This window comes from Arachis hypogaea, chromosome 20, assembly GCF_003086295.3.
Source record: "Arachis hypogaea cultivar Tifrunner chromosome 20, arahy.Tifrunner.gnm2.J5K5, whole genome shotgun sequence".
Lineage (NCBI taxonomy): Eukaryota > Viridiplantae > Streptophyta > Magnoliopsida > Fabales > Fabaceae > Arachis > Arachis hypogaea.
In genome coordinates, this window is record NC_092055.1 from 81,095,110 (window position 1) to 81,121,733 (window position 26,624).

General features: G+C 32.0%; 1 protein-coding gene and 1 long non-coding RNA gene across 5 annotated transcripts; both read left to right on the forward strand.

Moving 5' to 3' along the window:
* The first annotated feature begins 7,941 nt into the window (after positions 1-7,941).
* Positions 7,942-17,878, forward strand: LOC112785977 (uncharacterized). 4 transcript variants are annotated; one of them, XM_025829399.3, is made up of 16 exons: positions 7,942-8,352; positions 8,462-8,569; positions 8,781-8,951; positions 9,078-9,377; positions 9,508-9,635; positions 10,162-10,243; positions 10,358-10,570; positions 10,743-10,802; positions 13,787-13,866; positions 14,265-14,587; positions 14,722-14,813; positions 14,921-15,050; positions 15,733-16,787; positions 16,858-17,159; positions 17,293-17,460; positions 17,551-17,878. In XM_025829399.3, the coding sequence occupies exons 1-16, from the start codon at positions 8,197-8,199 to the stop codon at positions 17,684-17,686; spliced, it is 3,504 nt and encodes a 1,167-aa protein (XP_025685184.1). In that variant the 5' UTR covers positions 7,942-8,196; the 3' UTR covers positions 17,687-17,878. The 4 variants fall into 4 exon arrangements, with proteins under 4 accessions (XP_025685184.1, XP_029152025.1, XP_029152023.1 ...); XM_029296192.2 differs by having other exon boundaries at positions 9,508-9,602; XM_029296190.2 differs by having other exon boundaries at positions 8,781-8,948.
* A 1,753-nt stretch (positions 17,879-19,631) lies between these two features.
* On the forward strand, positions 19,632-20,239 carry LOC112785100 (uncharacterized). The gene is made up of 2 exons (XR_003194158.2): positions 19,632-20,081; positions 20,166-20,239. It is a non-coding gene; the product is annotated as an uncharacterized lncRNA (long non-coding RNA).
* Positions 20,240-26,624: the final 6,385 nt, after the last annotated feature.

The following is a 26,624-nucleotide window of genomic DNA, read 5'->3' on the forward strand; positions in this document are numbered from 1 at the left end:
CATTACAGCTATTAATGAGGTTTGGTCATCAATTGAGAAAACTATTTGTGATGTTATTGATATCTAATAGCGTTAGCAAACTAAATTGTATTTAGAATGCAACTTGGACATTATTAACTGACGGGATATTATATAAGAGGAGAAAAATATTGAAAAACTAAGGTATTTCATTGTGGTAATTAAATCATTATCACATGTAAGACTTTACTTGCCAAAATCAGTATTCACCTATGGACAGCTTTACGTTGCTTTGTCAAGAGTTAAGAGTCGCAATGGCTTGAACATTCTGATTCTAGGCTAAGATAGCAATCCAAAGTCATCAACAACAAATGTCATGTTCAAATAGTTTTTAATAATATTTAGGTAAGAAAAATAGTATTTTCGTTTTAGTAACATGTTATGATTTATACTTTTGTACGAATATTTGTCATAAATTTAACTAATTTATCTATAACTATACTTTTAGACTTAAAATGAAATGTGTAACATAAAGCACAACATCATATGGCAATTGTTTATCTAATGATGTTAGTAAAATATTCTATTGTCGATAAACTTTAGTTAGTTTTTTGGTATAAAGTTTAGTGTAAAATTGATACTACCAATACAGTTATATATATTCTTATCTTTTTAGGTCTCTTTTTTTTATCGTTCAAGAATATTATAAATTTTAAACTGTTTTATTTGTATTTTATTTTAAGTAAATATAAAATAACATATTTAATACACTTATTATATAATAACGATGATAGTATTATACTAAAGTTAAAAAATTTATGATTATAAAATACTATTTTTAATTTATCATGTCAAATTAAAATATAAATTCGTGCATCGCACGGGTTTAACACTAGTAGTAATACAAATGAGGAGCGCTTATGCTGACTTGGCGCCCATATATTGAATTTGGAAATTTATTTAGTTAGGTGTCGAAAATTTTTAAAATTTTATTTATAAATTATAACTTATTATTTGGTTAGGTTGTTACCTTTTGAATTTTAAAATACGTTTTCTTAGGTTGTTGGGTATTTAGTTTTTAATATTGTTGAACTAATAATTTGCTTAAGTGTCATCACTATAAATTTTTAAAATATTATTTATAAATTATAATTTATTATTTGCTTAAGTTGTTACTTTTTAAATTTAAAACAATCTTTCTGCCCTCTAGACCGAATACAAATGGGGAGACTTTTTACTGACGTGGCGCTCATATGTTGAGTTTCGAGATTATTTGCTTAAATGTCGTTATTAAAAATTTTTGTAATTTTATTTATAAATTAATAGATTATTCGGTTAGATTGTTAGATAATAATAAGGATTTAGTTTTTGAGTTTATTAGCAAGGTAGTTAGATATTTAAATCTTAATATTATTAAACTAATTTAAACAAAATTATTTATAAATTATTTCAAAATTAGGACGGTTGTTTAATAATAAAATCAATAATTTAAAAGTAATAACAAAAGTAGTAGTAAGAAACAAGTTCGAAAACAAAATAATAAGAGCTTAAATTTGAAAACAGAAACAAAACGTCCTTTTAAAACAAAACAATAAAAAATTAAATTTAAAAGAAGTTGCTACTTTTTAAATTTAAGTTGTTTACTTAAGTTGTTTTACTTTCGTTGTTATTTTTTAAATTTTAAGTTAGTTTGCTTAGGTAGTTATTTTTTAAGTTTTAAGTTATTTGCTTAGTTTGTCATCTTTTAAATTTTAAGTTATTTACAAATTACTCTTTTAAATAATAAATTATTATTATTTGTTTAAGTTGTTACTTTTTAATTTTAAGTTATTTGAACATAAATTAAAATTTTTAAAAAATACATGCCTCAGTTAAGAGGGCTCTTATGTCTCGATTCATGAATTTGCTAAGAGAAGTCGATGATGGATAATCAATTATTATTTTTTAAATATAAACACTTACACATAATAGATGAGTAAAACAAAATTCAGGAGGTTAAACTATGTTCCACCAGGTACATGTGATATCTACTATATGAAAATTTTGTTAATTATTTAAAACGGTTGCACAACATATGAGTCTATTAGGACATTTACTGAGATTACATATCCTAGCTTCCAAGATGCTTTATATTTTATGAAACTATTGTGTGACGATAGAAAATTTATTACAGCTATTAATGAGGTCTGGTCATCAATTGAGAAAACTGTTTGTGATGCTATTGATATCTAATAGTGTTAACAAACCAAATCGTATTTGGAATGCAACTTAGACATTATTGGCTGACGGGATACTATATATGAAGAGAAAAACATTGAAAAACTAAGGTATTTCACTAAGTGATAAATCATTATCACATATAGGACTTGTTCTTGTATGGATACTTGAAGGGAGAGCTCGGTCCCTGGGAGTCGATGCCGAGTTGTTATCTTCGGTGCCGACCTTTGAGCTTTGTGGAAGTCTGAGCTTTATTCCGAGGAGATGTCCAATTATGCAGAGCGTGAGCAAGAAACAAGGGGGAAGTGTACCTGCAAAGGCACTCCGAAACTTAAGTCAGTATTGAGAATTCAATGTATCCTTTGAAGATAAAATATCATACCTTTATAGGTGAGATAAAAAATGTTGGTTACGTTTCTATTGATCATCTGAATTGAAGAGCAATTAATAGGTTTTAATAAGTGATAATGTCTGGTCGGACGTTTTTATTCCAGGGTGTAGTCCGTTGAGTCTGATTGTAACGTATAACGCCGAGTTATAACATAAAGTGCCGAGTTATAGTGCATAATGCTGAGTTATTGTATATAATGCCGAATTATGACATCAGATTTGTAACGGCCGTATCATAGCCCCCAAGCTTAGCCTGACTATATTTTGATAAAGCATGTTGAGCTTTTTTAGTTATAACTCGGCGATTTGAGTTATAGGTATGGAGCCCCCAGATCAACTTACTTTATTAAAATAATGAATAATTTGAATTTCAGACGTGATTTGAAGTTAACGTGTATTGGAAAGTGTAGTAGTCTTGTCATTTATTGTGCCTTTGATTTTTCCAATATAATTTTGAACCGTTGATTTAATAGATGCAACGGTTAGGTTTTTTCATGGAACTGAATAGTTAATTTGAATAGTTGCTAAGACGATTTTGATAAAAGTGAATTGGTTGGGTGAGAATATTGAGTTAGTTCACCGTTGTTTGGTGATTTGATTGAGTTTGATTGTGCATGTGTAAACAATGCGACTTTGAATTGAAGAGTTGTCGCGAATGTATCAATGTTTGTACTTGTATGATATGTGATTGAGTTTGTTGACTGTTGATAGTCATAGTTCGGAATTGAAGATTGAGTTTGATTGCGCATGTGTAAACGATGTGACTATGAATTGAAGAATTATCGCGAATGGATAATTGATTAAAGATTGTGTTTGATTGCGCATGTGTAAACGATGCGACTTTAAATTGAAGAATTATCGCGAATGGATAATTGATTGAATATCATTGATATAGATATGATGATAGTTGATATAGATTTGATAATGACTGATAATGATTGATATAGCTCGGATAATGATTGATATAAATCTGAAAACTGAGATAATAGATATAGATTTGAAAATAGAAAAATAGATATAGGTCGGCGAATAGAGATAACAGATATAGGTCGGCAAATAGAGATGACAGATATAGATTGACAAATAGAGATAACAGATGTAGATCGACAAATAGAGATAACAGATATAAATCTGCAAATAGAGATTACAGATATAGATCGGCAAATGGATATAACAGATGTAGATCGGAAAATCAGATATAGATCGGCAAATAGAGATATCGGATATAATTTGGCAAATAGAGATAACTGATAAAGATCGACAAATAGAGATAACTGATAAAAATCAGCAAATAGAGATAACTGATATAAATTGGAAAGTAGAGATGATAGATAAAGATCGGCAAATAGATATAACAGATGTAGATTGGAAAATCAGATATAGATTGGCAAATAGAGATATCAGATATAAATTGGCAAATAGAGATATCAGATATAAATTGGCAACTAGAGATAACTAATAAAGATCGGCAAATAGAGATAACAGATGTAAATCAGAAATTAGAGATGACAGATATAAATCGAAAAATAGAGGTGACATATAGATCGAAAAAATAGAGATAACAAATATAAGTTGAAAAATAGATATGACAGATATAGATAAGAAAAACAGATATAGATCGGCAAATAGATATAACAGATATAGATTGGCAAATAGGGATAACATATATAAATCAGAATATAGAGATGATTGATATAAATCAGAAAATAGAGATGACTGATATAAATCGGATAATAGAGATGACTGTTATAGATCGGCAAATAGAGATTTTTTATATAAATCGGCAGTTAGAGATGATTGATATAAATCAGACAATAGATATAACATATAAATTTGCAAATAGGGATAATAGATATAAATCAGAATATAGAGATGATTGATATAAATCAGAAAATAGAGATGACTGATATAAATTGGATAATAGAGATGACTGTTATAGATCGGAAAATAGAGATTTTTTTTTATATAAATTGGCAAATAGAGATGATTGATATAAATCAGACAATATATATAGATCGGCAAATAGAGATGACTGATATAAATTGAAAAATAGAGATAACAGATATAGATAGAAAAAACAGATATAGATCGACAAATAGATATAACAGATATAAATTGAAAAATCGAGATGATAGATATAGATGAGAAAAATAGATATAGATTGACAAATAGATATAACACATATAAATTGGAAAATCGAGATGACAGATATAGATCGGAAAAACATATATAGTCGGCAAATAATTATACTAGAGATGATTTGAAAAATAGAGATGACAGATATTTGATCGGAAAAACAGATATAGATCGGCAAATAGATATACTAGAGTTGAATTAAAAAATAGAGATGACAGATATTGATCGGAAAAATAGATATAGATCGGCAAATAATTATACCAGAGATGATTTAAAAAATAGAGATGACAGATTTTTTATCGAAAAAGCAGATATAAATTGGCAAATAAATATAACAGATATAAATTGAAAGATCGAGATGACAGATATAGATGAGAAAAACAGATATAGATCGACAAATAGATATAACACATATAAATTGGAAAATCGAGATGAGAGATATAGATCGAAAAAACAGATATAGATCGGCAAATAGATATACTAGAGTTGAATTAAAAAATAGAGATGACAGATATTGATCGAAAAAGTAGATATAGATCGGCAAATAATTATACCAGAGATGATTTGAAAAATAAAGATGACAGATATTTGATCGGAAAAACAGATATAGATCGGAAAATAGATATACTAGAGTTGAATTGAAAAATAGAGATGACAGATATTGATCAGAAAAATAGATATAGATCGGCAAATAATTATACCAGAGATGATTTGAAAAATAGAGATGACAAAATTTTTATCAGAAAAGCAGATATAGATTGGCAAATAAATATAACAGATATAAATTGAAAAATCGAGATGATAGATATAGATGAGAAAAACAGATATAGATCGACAAATAGATATAACAGATATAAATTGAAAAATCGAGACGACAGATATAGATGAGAAAAATAGATATAGATCGACAAATAGATATAACAGATATAAATTGGAAAATCGAGATGACAGATATAGATCGAAAAAATATATATAGATCAGCAAATAAATATACTAGAGTTGAATTGAAAAATAGAGATGACAGATATTGATCAGAAAAGTAGATATAGATCGGCAAATAATTATACCAGAGATGATTTAAAAAATAGAGATGACAGATATTTGATCGGAAAAACAGATATAGATCGGCAAATAGATATACTAGAGTTGAATTGAAAAATAGAGATGACAGATATTGATCGGAAAAATAGATATAGATCGGCAAATAATTATACCAGAGATGATTTGAAAAATAGAGATGACATATTTTTTTATCGGAAAAGCAGATATAGATTGGCAAATAAATATAACAGATATAAATTGAAAAATCGAGATGACAGATATAGATGAGAAAAACAGATATAGATCGACAAATAGATATAACACATATAAATTGAAAAATCGAGATGACAGATATAGATCGAAAAAACAGATATAGATTGGCAAATAGATATACTAGAGTTGAATTGAAAAATAGAAATGACAGATATTGATCGAAAAAGCAGATATAGATCGGAAAATAATTATACCAGAGATGATTTGAAAAATAGAGATGATAGATATTTGATCGGAAAAATAGATATAGATCGGCAAATAAATATACCAGATGAATTGAAAAATAGATATGATAGATAATGATCGGAAAAACAGATATAGATCGGCAAATAGATATACCATAGATGAATTGAAAAATAAAGATGACAGATATTGATCGGAAAAGCAGATATAGGTCGGCAAATAGATATACCAGATGTAGATCGAAAAATCAGATATAAATCGGCCTTTTTCGGGTCTTAATGATTTACTATATGACCTTTGTTTACAAAGGTGCAGGTAAGTTTGAAACCATTGGAAGGAAATGGGCCTATAAAAAGAAGGGTGTTTATTTCGAGGCCCCACGGTGGGCGCCAATTGTTCTTGTATGGATACCTGAAGGGAGAGCTCGGTCCCTGGGAGTTGATGCCGAGTTGTTATCTTCGGTGCCGACCTTTATTCCGAGGAGATGTCCAATTATGCAGAGCGTGAGCAAGAAACAAGGGGGGAGTGTACCTGCAAAGGCACTCCGAAGCTTAAGTCAGTATTGAGAATTCAATGTATCCTTTGAAGATAAAATATCATACCTTTATAGGTAAGATAAAATAGGTCGATTACGTTTCTATTGATCATCTGAATTGAATAGCAATTAATAGGTTTTAATAAGTGATAATGTCTGGTCGGACGTTTTTATTCCAGGATGTAGTCCGTTGAGTCTGATTGTAACGTATAACGCCGAGTTATAACGTAAAGTGCCGAGTTATAGTGCATAATGTTGAGTTATTGTATATAATGCCAAATTATGACATCGGATTTGTAAGGCCGTATCAGGACTTTACTTGCCAAAATCAGTATTCACAAATGGGCAACTTTACGTTGCTTTATCAAGAGTTAATAGTCGCAATGGCGTGAACATTCTAATTCTAGATGAAGATAGCAATCCAAACTCATCAACAACAAATGTCGTATTCAACGAAGTTTTTAATAACATTTAGATAAGAAAATAGTATTATCATTTTAGTAACATGTTATGATTTACACTTTTGTACAAATATTTGTCGTAGATATAACTAATTTATTAACTATACTTTCACACTTGAAATAAAATGTGTAACATGAAGCACAACATCATATGCTAATTGCTTTTTTAATGAGGTTAGTAAAATACTAGGTTGTCGATAAATTTTCATTAGCCTTATAATATAAAGTTTAGTATAAAATTGACATACTACTATTACAGTTATATATGTTCTTATTTTTTCAGGTCTCTTTCCTTATGCTTTAAGAATATTATACACTTCAAACTGTTCCATTTGTATTTTATTTTGAATAAAGATAAAACAACATATTAAGTACGTTTATTATATAATCACGATAATAATATTATACTAAACTTAAAAAATTTATAATTATAAAATATTATTTTCGATTTACCATGTCAAATTAAAATTTAATCTCGTGTATCGCACGGATTTAACACTAGTACATTTAAGTTTCTGATCTTTTTAAAATTTGGACACATCTATCTCTGAATCAAATTTGTCTCATTTTAAAAACTCTCCTATATGTACATTTGTATCGGCCAAATTAATACAACGGCAACTACGTTTGATTTTTCTATTGAGTTTGACAGACCTAAATGAACAGAAAAATTGAGATGTTCAAATTTAAAAAAAAAATTAAAATTTAAATATCTTTTAATATATGCGGGCCAAAAAATAAATAACCGATTTGTCTCTTTCCTCTCTCATACTTTTTATTGATTACAACCGATTTTGTTAACGGTTTTTGGTTCGACAAATCGGTTTGAACTTTCCAAACCATGGTTTAGATAAATCAAGAATTCAAAAAAAGAATTTTGATTCAGACGCATCCAAAGATACTTGATTTTTTGAATCCCATTTTCCCTTTATATACTACACCGAATCACCTTCAAATGCCAAAACCCTAATTCACCAAGGGCCCCAAATTCCCATAATTTCCATGAAGAATTCTCCTCGGATGAACAATGTACCGATTGCCAATCCCAACTATATCGGTACACCGAATCGCCATGAAGCAGGGGAAAAAGAAGGTCTCAGTGACATCAAACGGAGAAAGTGTAACAAAACAGTCACTGCTCGTAAAAGAGTTTCTAAGGTAATTGTTATTATTACTTTTTATATTTGTTACCGCATTCAGTTCTAGACTTGAGAATTTTAAAATATGGGGTTTCAATTTTCCTAATGTATGCTGATTACCTAAGCAGAGTAACAAGACAAAGAAAAATGTATTGGTTAATGGAAATAAGGAGACAGCTTCATCAGACTCAGTTCAGAAGATTGATTTGCGGTTGGAGGCGAAATTGTCAGGGGAGGTTAGTGATCAGACTGCTTATCTCGTTGGCAGCTTGCCCTATTTTGTTTTTTTATACGTATATCTTTTTTCAATGCGTGTGGATTAGCAATGTGGTCTATACGAGTGTTAAGAGTTAAGACATTGAACATAAAACTTCTGTGCTGACATGATTCAGCTACTTTTGTTCCTTTGCAACCCATTTGTGATCAACATATATCTCTTTGATTCAGGAGTACTCGAGGATGTTTGCCGGGCAGCAAATACACCCATTTTTTTCTTTATGGAAATTAGGGAAGAAATCTCAGGAGCTGGATAAGACAAAACATAGTTTATGCACAGACAGGAGAGAGGATGGAAGAATTTTTAATGGTCCTGTTCATATTTTTGAAAGTTGTCAGGTAGTGGTATTTGTGTTGGTAATCTGATACTCCTTATTTATGATCATTGGTAGCTTAATGCTTACTTTATTAGCTTTAACTTCTGCAATTTCTTCTAATTTGAGTTAGACATAAATCTTGCCAATGCAGGATGGTACCTCATCCCTTGACTGGAATAACTGGACATTTTTGGGGAAGACTACCATTGCAAAATACAGTTCAGAAACTCCGAATTTGCCTGTTTTGACGAGTTCTGTTGAACCCTTAAATTTTGATAACCTTCATAGTGCTGTGGACCAATCCCATGCTTTAATTTCTCAGAATGCTATGCCTTGCTCAGATGGTCAGCTTTCTCTTCTGCCAGACATTCTGCAAGAAATATCGCTAGCAAACTCCGCTGTGCCTGATGATCAACCAATATGCCCTTCAAAGTCAGATGATGCCAAGATGGTATATAATTTGTTCTAGAGTCTAACTAATGTGTCCTGTCCCTGGTAACCTGGTCCCTTTGTGCATTGTAGAAGCTTGTTTAGAAGGGGGATTTCATTCACTTATAACTATGGCTGAAAATTATTGTCAGGATTTGGAGCTTGATGGAGTCAGTACTTTTTCAGGACAAGCAGGTTGTTTTAGATCATCAGACACTCAGCCCCTGAATAGATTTTTCCAAGAAAGGTTGATATGCGCATGGCGCACACCCCTAATCATGTAAACTTTGTTTTATTATTATTTTTCTTTTCCATTTGCATTCTAGACTCTGCTCATAAGTCATGACCTTGTGCCAAATTTTTTGTTATTATAACTGATTGGTTTGTGTGCCTGTGTATTGTTTCTGGCTGAAAGTAATGAGAACATTTGATTAACATCTTGATTGACATGGTTTAGTAGTTTAAGCAAAATTTAATTGTTACTGTCTATGTTCCACTTTCTCTATCTATCTGTTTTAGCATGGTTTGGTGTACCAGGTTTCTGTTAGTAGTTCAGCAAATAATTTTTTATTCAGTTGTAAGAAAATGGCTTGGTTAATCCATGTGATCGACCTTACCCAGTGGGATAAGAATTGGTGGTTGTTGTAGGAAAATGGCAGTTTTTAAGTTGGATTTATTTTGCTTCTTAGACTAACGAGATTCATAGCAACTTGGAAATTATGGTTTTTGATTTTTGTTTTTGCCTCATATTCTTTTGCCTCGGCTAGAACATTTGTTTGCTAAAACCCTTTTATCCTACATTGTAGTATGAAGTCTTACTACCATAGTTGTCAAGGTAAGTCCGGAAGCTTATGGATTCACAAGTACAAGCCAACAAAGGCCTTTGAGGTCAGAGATTTCTGGTACTTGCCCTTTTTCTCCTCTCCTAAAAGAATTTAATTGGACTTTCGCGTTATAACTCTTATTGTTCTTCGTGCCTTTCTTGTGCAATCTCTTGTCTAGGTGTGCGGTAATTATGAATCTGTAAATTTCTTGCATGAGTGGTTAAAACTTTGGAAGGAAAGACGAAAGCAAAGCAGAATGCATTCCGCTAATGGGGATCAAAGTGACTTGCAAGACTATGATTATAATGGTTCTGATTGTGACTCTGATTTGGAAAATGTACACCAGGACAAATTCTTGCAGAATCTTCTTCTAATTACAGGACCTGTTGGGGTGCGTGAAAATACATTTGAATGCTAGATATCCAGAGCTATGCTAGATATCCAGAGCTGTGTTTTCTCTTCTACTATTCTCTCACTATAAATGTGCAGGTTATGAAGTTCCAGGTTTTCTTCTGCAAGGATCATTTGATTGTTGTGCTTTTCTCTATTTTCTGTTATTGCAGAGCGGCAAGTCTGCTGCTGTCTATGCTTGTGCCCAAGAGCAAGGATTTGACGTTTTAGAGGTATCTCTCTTCAATACAAATATATTTGGCCTTTATGTTTTTCAACTGATGAACTTTTATAATGATGATATTTGTTGATCAGATGCTTCCTGTGAACATCCACCTTGATTTTTGAAAGGCATCACAAAATCAAGTATTAGCAACCAGTTAGCTAGATAATAACTAGATTGTGATTTGTTAGGATTGAAACATGTGACTCAATATTCAGTCACGTGATTAGGATTGAATAGAAGGAGATGTAGGTCAAGGCATTGATTTCATTGATCATAGGAAATAGTTTTAAGTCATTATATTGTTGTTTTTCGAAAATGAAAATATATTTATTTATTTCTATTTTGCTGAATGGTCTCTATCCTAATGCAAATATTCAAGTATAGAACCCATGTTTTCTGCTACATGTTTCTCCTCTCTCTCTCTCTCTCTCTCTCTCTCTCTCTCTCTCTCTCTCTCTCTCTCTCTTCTGTTTTCCATAAATTCAACATGTTATCAAAGCAACACCATCCTACATGATCTTTGTGTAATTTTTCAGCTATTAGAGTTTTCTACTTGATGTGTAATTTTTCCGCTCATTTGTAATTGTTGAATTTTGTGGGGGAGAATAAGAAAGGAGGAGAAAGAGTGAAGGAGAGAAACTCTGATTATACATTAGGTATAGAGATTGAAATCAGAGGAAATGTTCTGGAGCTTTTGCAAGGCAAGGGCTTGGAAGGTGAGGTGCAAGCTGATGACAAACTCATAGGCATGTTCAGGAGCTTTTGTAAGGGAAGGATGTGTCTGGGGTTTAAAATTAAAAGTGGAAAGCTGTATTACAAAGGAAGATTGGTGATTGCAAGAAACTCCAAACGGATTCCCCAAATTTTGAAAGAATTTTATCATACAAAAGTGGGGGGACATTCTAGATACTTTTGGACCTACAAGAAAATTTCCAGGGTGCTGTATTGGGAAGGAATGAAAAAATAAATACATCAAAGAATGTTAGGTTTGCCCAAGAAATATGCACTAGACTTTTTGCCCGCTGGCCTTTTGCAACCACTAACTATCCCGACAAATGTATGGTCTGATGTGTCTATGGACTTCATAGGAGGATTACCTAAAGCTTTGAGAATGGACACTATCTTGGTGGTTGCAGATACGATGACTAATTACCCCCATTTGTTTGCTCTAGCACACCCTTACACCGCCAAAGACGTAGCTCCTGTGTTTGTCAAAGAAGTGGTGCGACTCCATGGTTTTCCAAGATCAATTGTTTCAGATCGGGATATGAGCAACTTTTGGGTTAAGCTGTTCAACGAATCTGGATTCTGGAACTATCCTCAAGATGAGTTATGCTTATCATCCGCAAACGGATAGGCAAAGGGAGGCTGTAAATAAATGCTTGGAAACTTACTTGAGGTGTCTTATAGGTTCCAAACAAAAATAGCGGCCTAAATGCCAGCTTGTGCAAAATTTTGGTTTCATATCAATTATCATGGCTCCATTTGAATGTCCTCTTTTAAAGCCCTTTCTGGTAGAGAAACCCCAGTGCTCGAGAGGTGGAGGAGAAACTATAATAGTAGAAGTTGGGATCCTCTTAGAAGAGAGGAACCAAATGATTGACGAGCTAAAATTTCCCCAAATAAAAATGAAGACATATGCAGATTAGAAAGGAGACGTGGGACCTATGAGAAAGGGGAGATGGCGTATTTTAAGTTGCAGCCTTATAAGATGCAGGCACTGGCCAAAAGGGTCAGTCAAAAGCTTAGTCCAAGGTTTTATGGACCATTTGAGACACTAGAAAGGGTGGGGTACGTTTTATATCAGTTGAACCTACCCAAAACAACTAGAATTCATCCAGTTTTTTTATCTTTCTCAATCAAAAAGCTGTGTTAGCTTGAATTTGCATCCGCAACCACTTCCAGCAGCTGTTTCAGAAGGATGGGAGCTTCAGGCTCAACTAGAAGAAGTCCTCAAGGTTCACCAATGCAGCAGGACACCTTGAAGAGTTGATCAATTAGCAAGATTTAGTAGATTTTGAAAATTCGTGGGAGCTGGGGCACTGAAATTCAGATGGTTTTCCCATCTTTCCACCTTGAGATCATGGTGGCTCTTCAAGGGGCTGGTATTGTAGAAGACCCTGATAAAAGTAATGCTGAAAAAGAAATGGAAGATAAAAAAGGAGACAAGCAAATGTAATAGGTCAATCATTAGGGATAGAAAGATTTCTCCTTTACCTTTTAATTTTTCTAGGAAAAAGATGAGACGTGTTGTGGTTAGGGAATGAGTAGGCTGTCATTACAGGCATGCTCGTTGATAAGAATGATTAGAGCATGGGAGTATATTTATTTTAATTGAAAGGAAGCAGGGAAATAAGGAGAAGAGGTAGACGAGAATTTCCTAAGAACAGAAATAGTGGCCAAAGGGTTCCTTATGCCCATAACCTAGGAGAGATGATAGGACTCTACAATTTCCTTTCTTGTATTTTGATAGAAACAGGTTTGGCGTAATTTACAAGAGAGGTAAGTAGTTTAGTTGCTGTTTTTAACTGTTTAGTCCCTAATTGCTGCTAGTTGGCTATCTGTTTGTGCCGATGGAGCTGAATTAGCAGGCATAAGAGTAGTTTAATTCTGCTCAGCTAGGAGTAAGACTACTGCTCTTATGCCTGCTAAACAGTTAGAATCAGCAACTAAACTACTTACCTCTCCTCTTGTAAACTAAGCCAACCTGTTTCTATCATATTCTCAATTCTATTTTCATATTGTATTTTCAATCCTGTTGTTTTAATTAAATAAGAAAAACCAGTAAAGAGTATGAAATCCCACTGATTTCACCTCAGAATTCTACTTAATTATCATTATTATATACTTCAACAAGTATTTCCGGTTTAGGTTTTTACAGATGTATTCTTTTCTTTTTCTTTGGAAATATTGGGGTCTGTATTTTTGGTTTGAATTTGGCCATAAATATTTGAAATTAATGATTATTATGATCTAATTGCCTCTCAACAGCTTAATACATCAGACTGGCGAAATGGGACTGCTGTCAAGCAGTATTTTGGAGATGCTCTTGGATCACACGGCTTCAAAAGGTTTCTTTACTTTTCCTTATACATGCTTTCACCTTCCTCCAATATTTTGTTGGTTTATTTTAGTGTTTTTGTGTTGTATTTTGTCGTTCGCTGAAAATAAATATTTCATTGTCTTCCATTTCTTAAGTTTCCTTCATTCCCTAATCAACAGAGACACTAGAATCATACAACCCTGATTCAGCTCCTCTGTTTCTACCTTCATTCTCTCTTCAATTCTCTGCTACAATCTACTATCTTATACACTACTATCTCTATTTCTGCTATGCTTGTCTAGTCTATTTCATTCTTACAGTTACATCGTCTGCCTTGATTTAATTTTAGATAAAGACTTATTGTAGTAAGTCATTCTGTCAAGCCATTTCTGCGATGGATGTTTTATTTATATGATGTATTTTCAGGTTATTGGAACACACTGTGTGTTCACGGGAGAAAAAAACTGTGAAATTGCCGTCAGCTCCAGCATTTCCTAATGATAAAGCAGCAGAGGATATTGATAAGGATGTCATTGAACTGATAACCATATCTGATGATGGATCCCAGAGTCCTGATGGGACATCTTGGAGCTTACATCGCAAAAGTAGTGAATTTACGTGTTATAATGTACAAACATTAATTCTAGTTGAGGATGTTGATGTGCTTTTTCCTGAAGATCATGGATGCATTTCTGCCATACAACACATTGCTAAGACAGCAAAAGGGCCTATAATATTGACCAGCAATAGTGAGATTGCTTTTTAATTTTTATAGTCATACTGTCACTATTGATTTTTAATTTTTATAGTCGTACTTTTTAAATCAGCATATAGCTTTTATCAATGAGTGTGTTTATAACAACACTTTAGTTGTATATTTTAGGTAATAAGGTTGGCCTTCCAGGTAATTTTGAGAGACTAAACATTTCATTCTCATTGCCATTAGCAGATGAGTTGCTTTGCCATTTGTACATGGTATGTGCTTTCAGATATCCAAAGCCCAAATGAAAAAAAATTGAAAAGAAAAAATGTTCGGAAACAAAATGTAATAATTTATACATTGTTCTGTGAATGATCTCCAGGTTTGTGTCACAGAAGATATCAACAGCAGCCCTCTTTTACTGGAGAGATTTATACAGTCTTGCAACGGAGATATTCGCAAAATCATCATGCAACTTCAGTTTTGGTTCCAGAGTAAAAACTATGCAAAAGGTGTATTACACGTGAATTAAACTTTGCTTCTCATACAATTATATAATCAAGAAGTGTTTTTATTAGTTAAGCACAGCAATAGCCTCTATCATTGTTCACATCAAAGAAAACATTTACAATGTTAGAGAAGTTAAAAGCTCCCTCCCTCCCCCCAAAACACACACACACAAAACGAAAGGAGAAAAGTAGAAATTAAAAATCAAGAGAGAGAGAGGGGCAAACGGAATCAAATACTGGAACTGCTACTATTTATATATTCATTCCATGAAATTCCTTCTGTGTTTATATACCATACCATTTATTTCCCCGTAGTTTTATCTGTTTTAAGTAGGAAAGGCATTGTTTCTTCCACGTATATTTGATGATAATAGGATGTAAGTTTTAATTAATCAAGGTAATTGTTTCCTTTTTCTGCATGATATAATATTATTAATTGTTGAATTTTGTACGCTGCTAATAAGTGTTTCAATGAACATATTTGTTTTCTCATTTATCTTCTGTCTTTCTTTTTCACCAGCTTTTTTCGTCATAAGAGTTTGTTATGACTCCATTTTGGCAGAAGGATACATACATACATATATATATATATATATATATATATACACACACACACAAAATTCCCATATCTTATTGTTATTGCAATGACTTGCCAAAACTTAATCTCTTTTTATTCTTTGTCCAGATCAGAAAGTGCAGACATTTTATAGCTCAATTCCATTTGATCTCGAGGCTACTCATCAGATACTGCCAAAGATAATACCATGGAGTTTTCCTTCAGAGTTTTCCAAACTAATTGAGACGGAAGTTGCCAGGCTAATAACCATAGTGGAAGAAGACTCATGCATGCAGGGTTTACGTATGAAAGAGTTTCATGCAGTTGAAAGGAAATTTGATTCGGATGTGCAATCTATGGACACTAATTATGTAGATACCGCCAAGAGGAATAGATCTATTTCAAAGTGCGGCCAGTCTGACAGTCAATATAGTAGTACTATGTCTGAGCTTTCTAGTTGTTCTGGACTCCTAGGAATTTCATCTTGGCAAAATTGCCAAAAGAAGCCGGTCATTTCCTCTGGTTCTGTAAATAAGGATCCAAATGATAATGGACAGTCTACATATTTTGAACCTTATAATGGACAAACCTTTGAAGTCAACAATGAATCTCCCTGCAAGTTTCAATCTGAAACATACACCAGCAAGTCATTTCACAAGATAGCTTGTTCTGGTTTGGATGATTGTAAATGTTCAGGAACAGCTGAAGTTGCATGCTTAACTGAAAATAGAATAGGGACCACATTTAGTGCAGTGACTTCTGGCCTTCTTTCTGGCCCAACTAACTTTTTTCCAAATAATAACGTTACTCCTTTCACTCTCAGTGATTATCAGGGCAGATCCAAATTCCTGCAGAAATTTGAACCACTTGATGCTAGAATTCAAGAATCTTATTCTACGGCGGCTGTACAAGATTTTCGAGATGAGAACAATGAAGCTACAAGTCTATATGACACGACTCGTGATGATTTCAAACCAAAATCAGAATTAGACTACAATTTGATTATGGAAACAGATGAGGTTCAAAATATGTGGAGGAAACTTCGTGATCACCGAATGGATTTAGGACAGCATGGCACTGCAGAACAGCTAGGTGCTATTCAAGTTGTTAAACTTGCAAGTGGGTTGAGTAACTTACTTTCAGAATGTGACCTGTTATTTCGTAATCATCAAGAAAAAGAATGTGTAAGTGTCAAATTTTCCAATCTCTCTCAGTTGTATTTATCACCTCTCTTATACCTTATTGAATATGCAGGGTATCATGGAACATCCCAAGTTTCTTTCTGATGAAGACACATTTAATTGGTATGATGAGCAAGCGATGATGTCTACGATTGCTGTACACGGGTTTTGTTTTTATGCTAAATGTATTTCAGATGTAGGATCTATGTTTGGTTTTGAGCCTAAAAACAATACAGATATAACTTCGGAAATGTTGGCTTCCACTACTAATGTTATGACACTGGGGAAGTTATCTAGACAGGATCACAAAAAAATCACTACTTTATATACTAATAAACAATTAGAGCTGAAGAAAGCAATGAACGATACAAAGAGGTATTTACTCGACTTTCATGCAAATGCCTATCACAGTTCTGTACCTGTCTCAGTGCTTTTTCTATTTATTTATTTATGTAAACAAAAAGCTATCTCTTGGTGTCAACCTCACTTTGTAACCCCTACCATACAGTGAAAGCAAAACATCTCTGATGAAGGTGATCCAGTCCATTGTTCCTACAAGATTATCACTGGCGCTGAAAGGCACTGCATTCAATGAGTATCTATCTACGGTTCGCCAAATTTCGATTTCAGAAGGTTTACGCATTTTGCAAGGTGTTGAGAAGAAGAGAGGAAAAAGGTATACTTGAACGGCTTTTTAGTGCATTCAGTTTATTATGAAAGTCTTGCTAGTCTACTTTAGTTACTCAATCTTAGTGTTTGAATGCAGGGCCCGGAGTGCTCAACATTACTTGAGCAGATGCACAATGATGTCTCCTGAAGATATATCATTGGTATGTCAGGGTGATTTGTACAGTAAGATGTCTTCACAATTCGCAGCTGAGGTGAAAAGCAACTGTACATGAATTAATTTATGGGGTAGATTAGGAAATATTAATCTCATTCATTTTGTGACCGTAGCCATAGGTTAGGTACTGGTATGTTATATAGATCAGCTTTGGGTACATTTTCTTTATACATTTTTTATTGTATAAAGAATAAATGTTTTATCTTGTTAATTCTTATCAATTATTTTTACAGATTTGCTATACATCAAAGTAATATTGTCATCCAAGTCTAACTAAGTAGACTCAATACCAACAAAAACCATTCTCATTAAAAAGAGCGTGATTATACGCGCACACACCATTTACGTTATCGCCATCGTTGTCTTCTTCGCGTTCCTCTTCCTCCACTTTCTCCTTCTCCTCCTGCCCTTTTTCTTTCTCCTTTTTCTTCTTCTTCTTCTACTTCTTCTTTGCATGTTTTTCCTCATCATCATTCTTTTGTTGTTGCTGCTATTGCAGTAGAAAGTGAAGGAGAAAGAGTTTTGAATTGTGCAGGAAAACGAGTCCAAATGCACTTTAATTCACTCAGAAATGAACCGAAATTATATAATGATTGTGATATAATTAACTCAGAAATGAATTGAATTTACATAATGGATTGCGATACAATTAACTCAGAAAATGAACCGCAATTACATAACAATTACGACATAATTAACTGAGAAATGAACCGAAATTTACCATAATAATGGCGACAGATAAACTCAGTTCGAAAATAAGGACACAAACAAGAGTGAATTATGAACAAAAACACATCCAAAATCAATTTTGGATCAGACGTTATTAATATATTTTTTCTTCTTTTTTGTTTGATATTTTCTTTTCTTTTTCTTGGTTTTATTCTTCTCAAGAGAGTAAATAAATTTTGAGAAAATAAAATAAAAGGGTGAAGATGAAGAAGAAAAAGATGAAAAAGAAGAAGAAACAATAGAAGATGAGGAGAAGGAGGAAAAAGGATTTTGAGTTGTGCTGGACAATGAGTCCAAATGCACCTTAATTCACTCAGAAATGAACAAAAATTACATAATGGACTGCAATATAATTAACTTAGAAATGAACTGAAATTACATAACAATTACAACACAATTAGCTTAGAAATGAGTTAAAATTACATAATGATTGCGACACATAAAATCAATTCGAAAATTAACAGACAAACAAGACTGAATCGTGAATAGAAACATCTAAAATCAATTTTGGATCAGAAAACATCATCAACATGGCAAAAATTCAACAATAACAATAGCAATAACGATGACATGTATAACGAAGAAGAAGAAGAATCTGTATGCATGAATTTAGAAGAAGAAGAAGAAGAACGCATGCGTGAATTTGAAACAAGAAGAAGCAGCGAAAGGGGAGAAAAAAACGAAAAAAAAAGTGCATGATCTAAAATTATTTGGATGAATTTGAATGTTAAAATTGTTTGAATATGAAGAATAATTCTTATTTTTAATACTAAAGATTCACAAAAGATGTATATACAAATGTGTTATAATTACTGTTTATTTACTTGTCTTTTTAGTTTGTGTAGATAAAGATTACATCATGTATGGTTAGGAATTTGGTCTTGAACTAACAAAATCTAGAAAAATGGTAGAATTTAGAATTGTAAAGATGAGTGATGAGTCATTGCATTCCTGATATTATTGCTAAATAATAATGTATTATTTGTACTCACAAATGTTAAGAAGCTGATAAATCAGTTCACGGAAAAATAAAATTCGCTATGTGCTTATAAAAGATGGATTTTTGTTGACAAAACTATTTGAATCCTAAAAACTTTTTTAAATTTTCTCTCTTAATTTAACTCAATATATTTTTGGATGCGGTATGGGCTGGACAGGCCCGACCCACGCCAAAGATACACACCACATGACTCGAACGGGTCACCAAAGGATCCGATCCATCCTCATTAAATTCAAATCACTCTCCCTACCTACCTCTAAGCTCAAGTGCCTAACTAATCGCTCAAAACTTTTTCTTTAAACTCGTAGTTGCAGTCTCTCCGAAGCTTAGTTCTACAAGTGGCAGTGGGTGGCGAAGAACTGTGAGAATGATTCAACCACTTCTGATCTGGAGCTTGTTGGCAGAGAGACTTGCGACTGTCAAAGATGTTCTTCTGAAGGATTTCTGTTTGATTCTCGTGTTTCTGATTGAATGATTTCAAACCTCTTTCCTACCTTTTGGCCCTTCCGTTTGATGTCACTAACAGCCCTAGTCTTCCACTCCGCTGCTACCCCTCGCTACAAATTGATCAATTGCCCAATTGGTATGATTGGCTACCAATCCCAGGATTCTGACCTCTTCGTGGATTCAGTTTCAACTTTGTTGCTTGCTCCCTCAGATCTTCCGGAAAAGAAGTGTTCCAATTATGGTTGATCTTGTCTTAACTTCTTGCTTCTGCGATCAGGTGCACCATTCTGTTTCCCTCCCTTGGAATCCAAGTGAACCCACAGTTTGCTAATTTTGATTTTATCTTCCTAATGTCTTCCAGGGCTGGGTCAATTTCCCAAATGATGCCTCCTGATTTCAAAGATTCAACTATTGATATGCAATCCGATTCGATTATGGATTTGTCTAAGTTCCTTGTTAATATCATTGCTTCTCTAATAGCAGAAGCTTCTGCAACCAGACTCGATCTAACTTCGATTTTTTTGGCAGTACCTCTTCTTATGTGTCCCTAGCTTCTCTTATGATCGTAGTTGAAGCTCCTGTTTTGTATTTGTTGAGAATGCTGCATCTACATTTATCTTTATCCAGTTAGGGGGGTGGGGGGGGGGGGGGGGGGGGGGGCTTTCCAAACCATATGTAATTTTCCCTTGCCTTCTTCATTGTGGACATTACGCTGCTAGTTCTATTTTTTGTGTTTTTGTTGAACTCTGTTTCTTGGAACCTTGCAGTGTTGATTTCTTTCATGCAAACAACTTCGTATGAGATGATTATGTCATGAACTATTAGTATATCTTAGTTATTGTAAACATAATCAGAGCCGTATACTGCTGTTCATGCTATCACACATATACAATATATATGTTTGAGAAATAATGAAATTCTTAAAGATCTATTTATTTTGTCATCATAATAAAGAGGAAGATTGTTAGCTCCAAGATATCTCAGATTGAGTTTTCATGATTAACAAAACTAGAAAATAATTTAATAATTTCAAGAGTAATTACCCAAATTAGTCCCCGAGGATTTTAGAATTGGACATTTTAATCCCCAAAGAAAATTAATACACGGATCAGTCCCCAAGGTTTTACTCCGGCAGACAAATCAGTCTCCAGTTCATTTTCCGGCAGAGTAATTACCCAAATCAGTCCTCAAAGATTTTAAAAACGGACATTTTAGTCCCCAAGAAAAACTAACGTACAAATCAATCCCCAACGGTTCTCTCTGTTAGACATAATAGTCCCCCGTCCAAAAATAAATAAAATAAAATAATTATTATCATTAATTGCACAATAATATTGTACTATATTTTTTGTATTTTTTAGACAAAAATAATGATAAATTTATTCATTAAATTCTTATATATATACCCAAATCAGTCCCCGAGAATTTTAGAATCGGACATTTTAGTCCCCAAGAAAAATTAATACACAGATCAGTCCCCAAGGTTTTACTCCGACAGACAAATCAATCCCCAGTTCATTTTCCGACAGAGTAATTACCCAGATCAGTCCCCAAAAATTTTAAAAACGGACATTTTAGTCCCCAAGAAAAACTAACGTACAAATCAATCCCCAATGTTTCTCTCTGTTAGACATAATAGTCCACCGTCCAAAAATAAATAAAATAAAATAATTATTATCATTAATTGCACAATAATATTGTACTATATTTTTTGTATTTTTTAGACAAAAATAATGATAAATTTATTCATTAAATTCTTATATATATATATATATATAGTCACTCAATATTAATAACAATAATAATAATAATAATAATAATAATAATAATAATAATAATAATAAAATGATTAGAGATTATTTTACAAAAAATTTAAAGTTAAAATCATTTGATATTTTTGTATTTAATATAATCAAAAGATGTCCTAAGTAAAAAAAATTATATATGTTTATATTAAAAAATATGTATTAAAACAAAATATTTTAATTTGAATTTATATTAAATACATATTTTTTTTAATATAAACATATTTAAAAAATAGTACATCTTTTGATTATATTAAATACAAAAATATCAAATAATTTTAACCTTGATTTTTTTGTAAAATAATCTCTAATAATTTTATTTATTATTATTATTATTAATTACATAATAATATTATATCATAATTTTTTGTATTTTCTAGATAAAAATAATGATAAATTTATTCATTAGATTCTTATATATGTATTTATATATATATATATATATATATATATATATATAATCACTCAATAATAATAATAATAATAATAATAATAATAATAATAATAATAATAATAATAATAATAATAATCAATAAAATTATTAGAGATTATTTTATAAGAAATTTAAGGTTAAAATCATTTGATATTTTTGTATTTAATGTAATCAAAAGATGTATTATTTTAAAAAATATGTTTGTATTAAAAAAATATGTATTTAATATAAATTCAAATTAAAATATTTTGTTTTAATACATATTTTTTAATATAAATATATATAATTTTTTTTATATAGGACATCTTTTGATTATACTAAATACAAAAATATCAAATGATTTTAATTTTGAATTTCTTGTAAAATAATATCTAATAATTTTATTATTATTATTATTATTATTATTATTATTATTGAGTCACTATATATATATATATATATATATATATATATATATATATATTATGTAAGAATTTAATGAATAAATTTATCATAATTTTGTCTAAAAAATACAAAAAATATAGTACAATATTATTGTGCAATTAATAATAATAATTATTTTATTTTATTTTATTTTTGGACGGAGGACTATTATGTCTAACAGAGAGAAACGTTGGGGATTGATTTGTACATTAATTTTTTTTTTGGGACTAAAATGTCCGTTTTTAAAATTTTTGGGGACTGATCTGGATAATTACTCTACCGGAAAATGAACTGGAAATTGATTTGTCTGTCGAAATAAAACCTTGGGAACTAATCTGTGTATTAATTTTTCTTGGGGACTAAAATATCTAATTCTAAAATTTTTGGGGACTGATTTAGGTAATTACTCTGATTTCAATTATGCGATGCCTAACATTTTCTCAAGTGTGTCAATGTACTAAGAAAATCTCGTAGAGCAATATAAGCAAACTACGTATTTTCTAAAATTGAGAAAGTTAAAACGTCTATGAAAACTCAAAAGCTGAACTGAATAATATGACCACCTCGAAAGTTGTTCAGCTAGTTCAGAAACAGTTTGCACATCTCATAAGCACGTTGTCTTTATTTAAGCACAAAACTGATAAAGGTGTAAATGAAATAGTTCATTTTTGCTTCAACTTTTGAAAGTGAGCGTGCTTATTAAGTCAAACAATTTCAAAGAAATTTTCTATCACATCTATTGTAAAGTACACTGCAAAGCTTCAAAAAATTAGCAAAGTGCTCACAGGGACGGACTCAGAGGGGCTAGTAGTGGCCCGCCCAAATTTTTAGAAACTATATTTATATATGAGATATGTATTTAAAAAAATAAAAAATATTATATAATTTAATATTTTTATATGTATTATTTTTTATTATGTGATAAATTTATGTCTTAATTATTTAATTCACTAATATTTTTTATTTAACTAATTTAATATCATACTCTCAAGTCTTTGTAATTTTTAAATTAATTTTTATATAATAATCTCTATATTTATTTAAAAAAATCATTTATTTATTTTATATTAACATATTTAAAATTTATATTATTATATTAATAATAACTTAGGTAGTTATATTTTGGAAATCACATTATGTAATTTAGATATTCTTTTCTTATAAAAAATACTTATTTTATTCTAAATTTACGTTGTTGAAAGAAAAACTTTTATAAAAATATCTTATATCATGTGTTTTATAAAGATATTGTGTCTTTTAAATAATTAATAATTTATCATTTATTTTCAAATTTTTAAAATTTTTTGAAAGAATTAATTTTAATTAATAAGATATGTGATAATTTTTAACTAAACACGCTATAAATTATTGGTACTTTATAATTTTATAATGTACTATTGATGTTGTTATATTTCTTTTATGTAACTATCATATTAAAAATAAAATTGTGAAAAAAATTTATATATATATTTTAAAAAACTAACTCTAATAATTATATGTTAATTATTTTTATAAAATAAAAAAAATTATTTAAAATTTGACCCCTCCATATTAAACTTTTTGGATCCGTCCCTGAGTGCTCACCCAACTTCCCCTCAAGATTATAAAAACAAAATAGAAAAACTAACAAAGAATTTCTAAAATAAATATTGACTTTTCTTCAAGTCTAACTCTCTTTGTCTTTTTTCATTCAATGACTTTTTTTTTTACATTCCTCATTGTAATGCCTTTTACTATTGAAATAAAGAAAGATTAACTGAAAAATAAGACATTCAATAAGAACCATGAAGGAGAAGAAGCTAATAGCTCTGTAAGTTATGGGAACCAAACATTGTGCTCTCACGTCTTGAATCAATCTTTTGCCGTTCACTCCTTTAATAGAGGAGTGAAGCTTCTAAAGCTTGAACCTTGACTTGCACATGTTTGACTTCTTCTTCCCTAATATCAATAGCAGCAGCGGCATCACAGATGAGATATAGAGTAGTAGCAGTGACTAAATTATACATGCATCCATACCTTCTATCTTCTCTTTCATCCTTTTTCAAATTGCTTCTTGAATCTGAGCCGTGCATTTAAACTTTGGTTCTAAGTATCTTTCTTATCTGTTGATTCTTTCCAAATATTGATGCGCATAAACTTGTTATGCTACGATTTAGGAAATTGCACGATCGGCAAAATTCCTTCCGGCAAGTGCACCGGTTATCGTCGTCAAGTAAAAACTCACAATAGAGTGAGGTCGAATCCCACAAGGATTGGTTGAGTGAGCAATTCGGATTAGAAGTGTGTTCTAGTTGAGCGGAATCAAGATTTAGATGAGAATTTGCGGAATGTAAAATTGGCGGGAAACGTAAATGACAAGGAATTGAAATGGCGGAATCTTAAATTGCATGAATTAAAGAGCAGAATGTAAATTTGCTGAAAGTAAAAGGGAATGGGGGTGATTGCAAGAATTGAGTTGCGGAATGTAAAGAGAAATAGGAAATCAGAAATGGGGAATTCATTGGGTGTTAGGAGATATTGAGATCTCCGAATCAAAGCATGAATATCTCTTCTTCAACCAATGCGTTCATTAAATTTTGCTTGGCAATCTTATATGATTGGATCCCAATCCCTTGGCTCACCAATTCTCTCTAAAAACAAACAAATTCCCAATCCCTTGGTTTAAATGTTCATAAGAAGAGATGATGCTCATTCACTGATTATACCACACAGTTTCATGAACCACAATTTGGTAGGATTACATGTCACAATATCCATCCAAACCCCAATTCAATTCACTGTGAGAAAGCTTCTCTAGCATGAATCCTCCATTCCTTTCCCAAGGTTCCGAAGGATTCCAATTATGGGTAGTTTCTTTCCCAAGACAACTACCCAATGGAATTAGAACGAGAAGCTTTCTCACAAAATTTAAGAGAAAAGATTGAAGAAGAAGATAACTATTATTGATTCATTGAATTACAATAGAGCTCCCTAACCCAATGAAGGGGTTTAGTGAGTCATAGCTCTGAATTCAATTACAAAGATATGAAAACTAGCTAAAAGTGAAGGTAAAAGTCCTTTCTAACTTAAATTCTACCCTATTTATACACTTTCTATATTGAGCTTCTGTTGAGTTTCTTGGGCTTTGAGGCCTCTCCCTGCTTTCCTTTTGCCTTGGGTTTATGATCCAAAATCTTGATGAGGTTGTTGATCCAAATTCTGTAACATTCATTGAGCCAACTTAGTGATAATCAAATAATGACACATGACTCAATAAATTGCGGTTTCAAACTCATCAATCCTTCAGGCCCAATCCCATAAACCATGATATTCAATTGGGTTTCATACCAGAGTAAGTTTAAGTTAATGTTTGTGCTCAAAGACTAACTTAAACCGCAATATTTTTGGCCCAGAAACCTTTTCCAAGAGTGGCGTTTAAGTTGCAGTTTAAGCTTAAACTGCAGCTTAAACGCCAGACACTTCCAGTGAGGCCTTTTGTAGAAGCACGTTTAAGCTTCAGTTTAAGGTTAAACTGAAGCTTAAACGTGGAAATGGAAGAAGGCAGCCCTGGAGAGTCATGTAGTCGAACACGTTTAAGCTTCAGTTTAAGGTTAAACTGAAGCTTAAACGTGGAGATAGGAAGGGCAGCCCTGGAGGTCGAACACGTTTAACCTCCAGTTTGAGGTCAAACTGGAGGTTAAACGTGGAAGCTTAGAATGGTGGCCCTGGAGGTCGAACACGTTTAACCTCCAGTTTGAGGTCAAACTGGAGGTTAAACGTGGAAGCTTAGAATGGTGGCCCTGGAGGTGTCGAACACGTTTAACCTCCAGTTTGAGGTCAAACTGGAGGTTAAACGTGGAAATGGAGAGAGCAACCCTGGAGGAGAAAAGCTGTCGAACACGTTTAAGCTCCAGTTTGAGGTCAAACTGGAGCTTAAACGTGGAAATGGCTCCCTGGTGCACTTCCCCTTTCTGGCGTTTAACCTCCAGTTTAAGGTTAAACTGGAGGTTAAACGTGGAACTCCTTGCTGAGTGGCATTCTCATTCTGGCGTTTAACTTCCAGTTTGAGGTCAAACTGGAGGTTAAACGTGGAATGCTTCTTTGGTGAGACTTTCCATTCTGGCGTTTAACCTCCAGTTTGAGGTCAAACTGGAGGTTAAACTTCAATTCAAGCATTTCT